Raw genomic sequence first — 10968 nt, 5'->3', positions numbered from 1 at the left:
GCCAAGAAGTCAACACCAGTAGCAGATGTCTACCGCAAGATCCACAGCAATGCTACAAACAAGCAGCCATGCTGGAATTTCCACTTGTATGCAAGTGTATCAACCAACACACAGTTAAGGTGAAGATGTGTGCAGTATCTAAAATGGGGAGCCATACAGGAAACCAATTTTGATCCTGCCCTCTGACATGGGGCAACACATTATGAGATTCATTCACCTACCTACACTATATTCGCAAAAAGAAAAGGAGTACTTGTGGCACCTTAGAGACTAACAAATTTATTTGAGCATAAGCTTTCGTGAGCTACAGCTCGCTTCACGAAAGTTGATGCTCAAATAAATTTGTTAGTCTCTAAGGTGCCACAAGTACTCCTTTTCTTTCTACCTACACTAGTAGATTTGCTGTCTTTAGAGATTGGTCAGAGGAGGCAAACTCATTCATCACAGTTTTATGACACTTAAAGCAGCATGTCAAGGTAACATAATGGTTTGACACAACAGGACAGGCCTAACAAAGAAAATAACAGAACGCCACTAGCTGTCACCTTCAGCCCCCAACTAAAACCCCTCCAACGCATTATCAAGGATCTACAACCTATCCTGAAGGATGACCCAACACTCTCACAAATCTTGGGAGACAGGCCAGTCCTTGCCTACAGACAGCCCCCCAACCTGAAGCAAATACTCACCAACAACCACATACCACACAACGGAACCACTAACCCAGGAACCTATCCTTGCAACAAAGCCTGTTGCCAACTGTGCCCACATATCTATTCAGGGGACACCATCACAGGGCCTAATAACATCAGCCACACTATCAGAGGCTCGTTCACCTGCACATCTACCAATGTGATATATGCCATCATGTGCCAGCAATGTCACTCTGCCATGTACATTGGTCAAACTGGACAGTCTGTACGTAAAAGAATAAATGGACACAAATCAGATGTCAAGAATTATTCATAAACCAGTCGGAGAACACTTCAATCTCTCTGGTCATGCGATTACAGACATGAAAGTTGCGATATTACAACAGAAAAACTTCAAATCCAGACTCCAGCGAGAGACTGCTGAATTGGAATTAATTTGCAAATTGGATACAATTAACTTAGGCTTGAATAGAGACTGGGAGTGGCTAAGTCATTATGCAAGGTAACCTATTTCCCCTTGTTTTCCTAACTCCCCCCTTCCCCCCCTTCCTCAGACGTTCTTGTTAAACCCTGGATTTGTGCTGGAAATGGCCCACCTTGATTATCATACCCATTGTAAGGAGAGTGATCACTTTAGATAAGCTATTACCAACAGGAGAGTGGGTTTGTTGGGGGGGGAGAAAACCTGGATTTGTGCTGGAAATGGCCCACCTTGATTATCATACACATTGTAAGGAGAGGGATCACTTTATATAAGCTATTACCAGCAGGACAGTGAGGTGGGGGGAGAGAAAACCTTTTGTAGTGATAAACACCCATTTTTTCATGATTTGTATGTATAAAAACAAACATCTTCTGTATTTTCCACAGTATGCATCCGATTAAGTGAGCTGTAGCTCATGAAAGCTTATGCTCAAATAAATTGGTTAGTCTCTAAGGTGCCACAAGTACTCCTTTTCTTTCTGCAAATACAGACTAACACGGCTGTTACTCTGACACCTAACATTAATGTTGCATGTAAGTTTCAACACTCTGATGTAATATCAAACAATTAAGATGTTACATGGGCCACAAAGGTACTTTTGTGATTCTGAGATAGCCCTGTTAAAGCTGGGATGATCCCAGAAAACTTGGACCAAGCAGCAACAATCACCATATAGCTACTGTTTCAAAATTTCCTATAGGTTTTTATTACAAAATAAAAGTTTCGGTTTTTTATTTCTGTTGTTTTAAAAGCATGGAAGTAAGTTAATGTTCTCAAAAATGTTGTCTCTTTGATTCCTGAGTGGTATAGTTACCACTCTTGCCAGAAGGTAGGAGACCTAGGCATCATTGTGACAGCTCAACGAAATAATTTTCTCAATGCACAAAGGCAGTTAAAAATAAATTAGATGTTAATTTATTGAAAGAATGGGATAGAAAACAATATTAAAAATATTGTAATGCCATATAAATCCATAGTACCTCCTCATCTGAAATGCTATTCACTTGTAGACATCATTTCCTTCTTTAAAAGATAACTAATAGAAGAGATCCAAAGATGGGCAACAAAGATGATCAGTGTGGAAACACTTCCATACAAGAAGAAGCTGAAAAAGTTAAGCTTGTTTAGAGAGAAGGTGAATAAGAAAAATGTTATTCAATGTATTGTTCATAGAAAGTGAACAGGGACGTAACAAGGTCGTCTGCCCCTTAAGGGCCTAGAGCCAGCCCTCTTTGGTTATCAGATCTTGCTGGAAAAGTGTCAGGTGAATGGTGACTTCTAACGGGCTAAGAGCTCAGTTGAAGAAGAGCTGCTGTGACTCCTGTGGCAGGCCCTAGACCAGAGGCGGAGCGGTTTCTAGACCCCTACAGACTGCTTTGGGCAGGGAAATTGCTTTGTTTTGGTGTTATTTTGGGATTTTTTGTTGTTGTTTGTTTGAAGAATAAACTACGCCCTGAAGGAAGGGCCTGAGCTGAGAAAACTCTGGGCCTTGAGTTAGTCCTTCTTGGGCTGAGAAGACAGGTCAGCATCCTATCTGTGGTGGAGAATGTGGGCAGGTGATCAGCCTTTGGAACCAAGGCAAAAATTGAGGCAGCAGAAGAGAAAGTGAAAGAGAAAACAAAAGCAGCTACAGAAAAGACAAAGGCAGAAGAGACAGCTGAAGGGTTTTTCTGGTGGACCTCCCCTTCCTTGGGATTTTTAGTATGGAGGGAAAAGATGGAAGACGTCCCTCTACTGGCAGAACAGCAGCAACAGACCCAGGCACTCCCCGCACTGAGTCACTCAAAGCAGGAGGATGTGCACCTTGTCTCAATAGTGACAGGATACCCAACACCAGCAACTGGAGACAGTCCTGCAATACCTGGAGAAATGGGCTCCAGGAAGTTTTACCAGACCTGGAGAAGATAGCTCAGGTAGGCCTGGCCCTGGGTTGGTGAAGCTGGAGCTAGAAAATGATCCTAAAGCCTTCTTCCACACCTCTGAGCAAGTGATCAGTGCTGCTGGCAGGGAGGAATCAAGTTGGGAAGCTAGTGTGGCACCATCAGTACTGGTAGCCTCAAGAGATCAAGAATTTTGAGGTCTGTTTTTTTTTGTAATTATATAGTGGGGTTTTTTTGGCTGGTCTTCTGATTTTGAACTCCCCTGCCAATCCCCAGTTGGTGGGACAAATAGTGTTGCCTACTCTCCCAAATCTATTGGATAAGGTGATTTTGGCCTCCATGCAGGATCTCTCACCCCCACATCTGCCCATCCTCTGCCAAGCAATTAATTCTACTCCCAACCTCCAAATCAATCCTGTCCCCCCATCAATTCTGCCCCCACAATTAGTTCAGTGCCCTGCACCTCTGTTCCTCCTGGGGTGCTTCACCCACTCCCAAACCTGTGGAGCTGCATTGCTGATAGGAGGGAGCAGAGCAGCTGGGCATTTGCAATTCCCTTCTCTCCTCCTATGAGAACCGCTCTGAGGGAGCTTTTCCTACAGCAGCTCTGATTGGTTGTTGGGCTCCAGAAGGCAGGCAAGTGGGTCAGGCACAGGCAGACAATCAGAGGGATTTTTCCCTCAGGCAGAGCTCAAATTCACCTGAGGGCTGGAATTCCTCCTGTTATGGCCAGATGGTCTCCAGCTAGGGTGACCAGATAGCAAGGGTGAAAAATCAGGATGGGGGGTGGGAGGGTAACTGGCACCTATATAAGACAAAGCCCCAAATATCAGGACTGTCCCTATAAAATCGGGATATCTGATCACCCTATCTCCAGCCCAGGCAAAATCCTGTTCCTTGTGGAAAACATGTGAGAGTTGGCAATATTGCACCATTCCTAATGGGAGAGGCCAGGCAGCATCTGGAACCTGAAGTCATGAGCAGCTTGACTCCTATCCTGCGGCAAATGCTGCCATTTTAAATACCTTGGGACCGATTCTGGTGGCCTAGTGTCACCAATATCAGCTCAAATCATTTCCAACTGTTGCAGGAGTAGCTGTGTCCAGAGATGAGGTTATGTCCTGCAAGGGTATAGACTGTAGAACTTGTGGTGGGGCTGGACAATGTTCAGGTGTGCATAGGGAGAGAAGTGCAAAACAGGATGGTCTGCTCCTTTCAGGGCCAGGGGCTCTTTCTAGTCTCATAATAAGATTAGCGAGCAAGGAACACAAATGAAATGGAAAGACAACAAATTTAAAAATGACACGGGGAAAGATTTTCCTTACTGAAGCCAAGAATTTAGTAGAGTTCAGAGGGTTATATATTTTTATATGGTTAATGAGAACATTACAAGTTTTTATCCTAGCTACTATACCATCCCCATCTGGGTATACTGCTGTGCCTTGATTTCCTTCCTTTTTCAGTGCCTTTCTTTGTAGATGGTCAAACACAATAGTGGCATTCAACATAATCAGTTCCCCTCATAGGATTCTCTTTATTACCAGAATGTAAACAACCCTTCACACTTGCCAGGGCTCCTCAAGTCCTTTTGAATTTCATACAGACTTTTCTCCTATCCGTTCTCTAAACTGCTGACATTCTCAGCTCAGAAGTATCTTCATGCCCTAACTGGGACACGCTTGGGGACATTCTGCTCTCCCTGCATCTTCCCTACAGCCCTTCCTATACTAAGTACTTTCCATCTCTCGTAGGCCCTTCTGCCTAGGTCAACAAGGGTCCTTCTCCAGGACCTTCTGCTCACTGCAGGTCTCTTTGTCTATAAGACCCTGCCTGAGAAAGAGGAAGCTATATATCCTATCTTCTGCAGATGACATGCTTGCTCCTAATCATGTGCTATGGGACTTTAGCTCCCAGCTATCTTTCTGAATTATATATATCTTCCAAAATCCCCATCTCTAAAGGGACAGGGCCATCACAGGCATCCTGAACCGTGTAAGTCCTGTATAAACAGGTATCATACAAATGTCAGAGGAGGTTTTTACACTGCACTTGGAAGCATCTGGTGCTCATCGTTGGCATAGACACAGTACTGGACTAAAACTACTGATGTGATCCATTATGGAAATTCCAATTTTCCTAATAATAGACATCAAAGTCTTACAACTGGCAGTTGTAAGAAATGGCTACAAAGCATACAGTATGTCATGGGGAACGGTCCAGAGATGGTTTAAGCAGGTTGGTTGACAGTGGAAGACAGTGCAGTTCCTTTTGTGTTGTTTTTTTTTTTTTATCAAGTTTTGAGTTTGATAGTAAATTGTGTCTGCCTATTTGAGATCTTTGGAGACTGTCTTCTGTGTATGCACAGAACTGTTATATGACAGGTAGTGACAATGCAAATTTATTTTACACTGCAGTACCAATGTGTTTCACCCCTCTTGATACAGAATAGATACTGCCTACTTGACATTTTTTCCATGTTTTACTGGATTCTTATGCACCTTGTGACCCTCTCCCCATCTGCTTTTGAGAGGTAACTTCCTTCCACTTAACCATGCAGTGAAAGGTTATCATATGAGATGAATCCTAGCAGACACTTTTTGCTCCCTCTGTGATGTCAGAGTGCTGTGGATGACTGTACATCAACACTTGGTTTTGAATGCCATAAATCAATGTTTTTCACGCAGTGGATCATGACCCCCCCCCCCCCCCCGGGACATCACAAAAGGCAACAAGGCTGGTAGTGAGATGTTGAACATTTCCATTACAATCTAAAGCAAAGAAAATCTCATCCCTGCAGTCCCTGCACACCTTTGCCTTTCAAGGTCAAGGATTCTCTGTCAACTTCTCAAAACACATACACAAATACATAGGCTTGTCATTGATACATTTTTCACTCTTATAGTAAATGTAAGCAGCTAATGATTTTTATTTTTATTTTTTACTTTGAATAAGGGATGCCAACCTGAAAGGTTGAGAAACACTGTCATAAATCTTCATACGGTTCCCTTCAGTTAAACAATCATTCAGAACAGATTTTAAACGGATTAAATGAAACAGGACCCCTGCAGAGGGAGATACAAGCATGCACCCCCCCCCCCCCAAACCAGCCCCACTGAGGAAGTGCTCTCCACTCTCTCACCCCTTCCACTTGAGGGAGAGGCGAGGGTCATGGAGTCTCCCCGCCGGAGCAGGAACTTGCAAACGCATGGGATCAGCAGAGGGCTCTCGGTCCCCTGTCACTGTGGCCTGGACTACAAGTCCCAGGATGCTCTGCGGTTTCGAAGATGGCGGCGCTCAGGGGTGGCTGTGGCGCGAATGTTTCGGACTCGGAGAGCAGCGGCGCGGAGGACTTGGAGCGGTTTCGCGAGGCCGCCTGGGACCCGGCTGGGTGGCGGGCGGCGGCGGTGGTTCCGCCGGAGCCCGGCAGCGGTAGGGCGGCTGGGGATGACGCTGGAGTCCCGTGGTTTGGCGGCGACAGGCCCGGCCGAGAGCAGGCGCTTCCCCTCCCATGGGTGAGGGCAGCACCCAGGGAAGCGGGGACTGGACTCCCTTGATCCGGTGGAGTGCCCTAGGCTGTCACAGCCCAATTCCCTTCCTGCCTCTCTGGTCCCTGGGTAGTAGCCGAGCCTGTGGCTGGCCCACATCTCAGTAAGAGCAGCCAGACCCCAAAGCAGGCGAGGTGGCTAGCTCTGGATTTTGGGTGCTGGAGCGGCTTAAGGGACAGTAGGTGGGTGCAAGCCCCTGCCCCCGACAGTGTGGCCTCTCAAAGGCAGTTTTGCTCCTCCATGACTAACTGAGCAGCTTTGTGTGTAATTATGATTGTGTCTAGAGTACAGTTGGTGTAGCAACTAATCTAATGGTGAACTCAGACCTGACTCAAGCAGGGATAGGTTATGTTAAAAAATTAAAAAGTGGCATATTAAATCTCATGCTAACCTGCACTCTCTGTAAGAAAACACTTCTTAAAAACGGTCTTTAAAATAAGTCTGAAATAATGAATCTCAAAAATAAAGAATTGGGAGGACTGAGTATTCTCTAGCATCATGAATCATGTCTGGTATCTTGTCTACCTTTCTTCACTGTGCCTGACCTTGGTGTAAGTCACACAGTTGAGTTATGGATCATATTTTGAATTACATCTGAGGAATTAATATACAGAAGAAAAATCGTTTTGCTATGCTGGCTTCTTACTCCCCATGCTGCCCTACCACTGTTTTTCTGGATAAGTGCAAAGACTGTCTTGCATGCTGTCCAAATCTGCTTGCTTGAATGCTGAGAGAGCCGAAAATCTGGAAATCTTCTAAGATCCTGTCTAAACTTTGATAGCTACTGCTTTGTAGACAGGGTTTTAATACAGTATTCCCTTGTTATGGTTAAAACATAGTTCGGTCCTGGAGTGTAGACCGCATCCATTGATGTTCCTGACCATACTAAAGCTTTAACCGTTTAGGACAGTAACATGATTTGGGAATATGCATCTTGGCTCCCTCTCTGCTGCAGAGTGACTCTTGCAATAGTTCTCTAGCATTGCAGTAAACCCACCCACCAAAAAAAAGTCATTTGCTACAATTTGGATGGGACCCTCAACAGCCCTGTTTAAAAAAAAAAAAAAAAAACACAACAAAAAAAGCTTGCCTCATATTAAACACTGGACAATGTTATTGTCTCTGCTGTTTAATCAGACAGAAGGTTTAAAATGTAGGTGTTACCTAATGTTCTTGTCTCTGTGAGAGAACCATATACTTTCTTTATACTCTCAGCAGAGGTTTTGACATGTTGTGACTGAAGACTTTCTTTCGATTTTTCTTAGAAAATGAGTCTGTACAATGTAAAAAATCAAAGGCCCAGTAATACAGAGATTGCTGAAAGAAAAAAATCATCTTTATATAAATTAAATCATTAGGCTCCACTTAAACCAGACATAGTATCCAGCTACTCAATCCAGACAGAATTTCTGGGTAACTTAATCAGTAGCTAACTAGCCAGATAGCTTTAGACTTACTCTATCTTGTGTCTTCACCCTGCCAGTGACCTTCATCTGTACCTCACCCTACTTCTAGGAAGCCCATCTAAAAATGGTAATCAGATTTGGCAGCCTTTCTGTCAAGCCCCAGAATTCAAACTTCAAAGTTTGGCTCTCCATGGGGCTCTGTGTCATAGAGTATGTGATATATGGTACTATCAATGAAGGACTTCGCTTGCCTTCCATTTAGGATCATAATAGAAAAGATATATTAGATTCTTGCCATAGCTGGATACTTCCCTCCAGTAGATGTTGGGTTCAGTATTAAACTCGTGTTGCATTATTTTAGCAAGTGGAGTTAGTCACTTGACATGTAGTTTGCTTGAAAAATGTTTCAAATCATATCCGTATCCTCCTTTGAATGCGACCACTATTCTATCTTCCAAAAATTACTTTTACGCTGTAAAATCATCTACAGTGGAATTAGGATTAAAGATGTTTTAGTCTTGGAGATTTCTAATTTGCCTTTGCTTTGTTTTATCAGGTGGCTTTGGGAAGGACAAGTTATTATCAGTTCAGCCCAGTCTCAGGTATTTTTTCTGGATTTCAGAGTGCTGTTTGCGTGAAGAAAAAGGAAACAGTGATTATAGGCAGAACTTGTGCTGCCTATACAGTAGTTAAGGTTACCTGACCCTTTCCATTACAAGACATTTTTTGTCCACAACTGAATATTAAGTGACCAAATATTTCCCCTGATCAATGGGGGAAGCAGTCCCTGGTTTAGAAGCCTTGTGGTGGAGTCCACGTTCTCCTGTCTTCATTCTCAATATTTTTCTTTGATAGGCTTGGAGACTATGCTTACAATCTGGCAACTTTTAATAAAGTCCTCCCTTCAGGGGCAGGTTTGGAGTGAGCAGCAGCACATTGCTGATATACCCCCAACTCTGTTCTTCAGGGACAAAGGAATGGGAGGAGCATTCAGGCTCCAATCCTTGGCCTGTGCTGCTGAGACTCTCAGCAAAAGGTCAGTTAATACCAGTTATGTTGTTGATGCTTAGGGAATGTGGACATCTGTCTTTTGGGAACCATACTGAGACCACCCAAGCTAACTTCACACATCGTAGTGAACGGTCTTCTGATGGTAGTGGCTTTTGGCCACTATCAGTCTGAGCTGGATTTGAATCGCTCACTTAGTGGTCTAAGGCCCTCTATCCCATTGCCAGTCCCCAGTCTTCAGTTTTAGGTGAAAGCAGCAGATGGTTACTGGGTCTGAGGGAGATCACACATTGTTTTTATTTCAAACAGACAGAAGGTGAATAACCATGACAGAGATGGCAACGAATTACAGACCACACCAGAGTTCAAAGCACATGTTGCAAAGAAACTGGGAGCAATATTAGACAGGTAACCGGTACCAAAGCACAGCGTTAAGAGATTAAATCAGCCTTAGTCAGAACCTTCCCTTGCAAGAGCAGTGTCAATACCCTTGAGTGGTAGAAGTGTGAATAACTGAAGAGTTAAATACATCTTTTTTCCATGGGAAACATCTTGTATTTTGAGGAAAGATTGTTTCTTTTCTTGTTTCCTACATCCCTGTGCATACTGCTGGCTTGTGACTGAGCTCCTAATGCTCGTGAACTGACCCTTGTCCTATTCACCCATTGGTAATGTAGTAGACCTGGTGTGTGCTACAGAGCCTTTCTTGTTAGCTTCAGTGCTCAGTGTTCTGTGTTGGGAAGGGAATAGATAGGATTGAGATTCACCAGAGCCACCTCCATTTATGACCAGGCTTTGAATCTGTTCAGGAAATTATCTAGTCCACGTGTGTGATCTTTTTTTCAACTTATCCATACAACAAACAAATTCAGCCTAACTCAGAGCTGTGCTGGTATCATGGTAGGTGTTCAAAGACTTCGCCTAATTGCAGATTACTGCTGCCTTTCTTTAATGTGGAAGTATGGCCCATGGGAACTAATGGGCCTCGGATGCAATGTGGGTTGGCTGCTTGGAATGTTGCATGTCGATAGTTTCTATGTGCCACCCTTCTGAATGAAATGGCTGTGCTCTGTGGAGTTAGCTATGAAAGTAAAAATATTGAAATGAACTGAGTGAAGGTTACTTAACTGCTCACTTTAATCTTGTTTAACATTTTCAACTTCTTAAACTCAGCCTGGCTACATAAAATTGAATCCTTGTTTCCTTTCCTAAAATCAGACTGTGGTCTTCCTTATAGCTACATCACTGTCTTGGAGGATTCATCAGGTCCTGCACGGAATTCCACGCAAACAGCTGACTCTGAAGATGATGGTGAGTTCCAAGTACAACCACTGTTGTCAGCACTCATCTAATAGCTCTCCACTGGCACAAATGTAATGAATTCTATCTGGTATTAGCTCATACAGTGCTCTAGATTAAAGAAAGAGTGCGGTAGAAGAACTTCTTGTTAATATCAGCAGGGGTTGTTACCTTCATGTAATAGTGCAGAAACCTTAACTAATACCTTCTAGTTCTTCAGGCCAACGTAAATTCCATGTGAGGGTTGACACCACTGTTGCCTCATAGAGGGATTGCTGCTGCTGACTGTTTTATATCTTGGCTAAAATCGTTTGCTAACCTATTTATTTCCCCCTGTTCCTTTTTATATTTCTTAGGTTTTCGCTTATTCTCTTCATCTGTTCCAGGAGATTGTGGGAAATCCAAACCTCCGCTCTTAGCCAGGAGGCGACGACCTTCTAGTTCTAGGTGAGGTGTTAGTCTGCTACTTTGTTCCTAAAAATATTCCATGCTGTTTCAGAGATTCCTTTTACATTTAACTTTGGAAAAAGATTTTTCCTAGTGCAGGGAAACTAGGAATTTTAACTAGAGGTTGCATTCATTTTTCCAATGCACATAATGCATTTAAAGGGCAGCTTGGAGTACAGACTGGTTAAGTGGTCACTGGAATATGTTTTTGAGTCACAAATCCATTACATTTATCACGATTATGCT

General features: G+C 43.5%; 1 protein-coding gene across 2 annotated transcripts in view; it reads left to right on the top strand.

The window, feature by feature from the left end:
• The first annotated feature begins 6152 nt into the window (after positions 1 to 6152).
• C15H12orf43 (chromosome 15 C12orf43 homolog) overlaps positions 6153 to 10968 on the top strand; it is a 28146-nt gene continuing 23330 nt past the window's right edge. Inside the window, exons 1-6 of one of the 2 annotated variants that reach the window (XM_037878690.2) lie at positions 6153 to 6446; positions 8525 to 8570; positions 8824 to 9004; positions 9286 to 9384; positions 10214 to 10287; positions 10632 to 10722. In XM_037878690.2, the coding sequence (XP_037734618.2) occupies positions 6186 to 6446; positions 8525 to 8570; positions 8824 to 9004; positions 9286 to 9384; positions 10214 to 10287; positions 10632 to 10722 (752 nt within the window). In that variant the 5' untranslated portion in view covers positions 6153 to 6185. The remainder of the gene's footprint in view (positions 6447 to 8524; positions 8571 to 8823; positions 9005 to 9285; positions 9385 to 10213; positions 10288 to 10631; positions 10723 to 10968) is intronic. The other variant, XM_007061580.4, reaches the window with a different exon arrangement.

Source organism: Chelonia mydas, chromosome 15, assembly GCF_015237465.2.
Source record: "Chelonia mydas isolate rCheMyd1 chromosome 15, rCheMyd1.pri.v2, whole genome shotgun sequence".
NCBI classification, from domain to species: domain Eukaryota; kingdom Metazoa; phylum Chordata; order Testudines; family Cheloniidae; genus Chelonia; species Chelonia mydas.
This window is presented reverse-complemented; position numbering and strand designations above follow the sequence as displayed.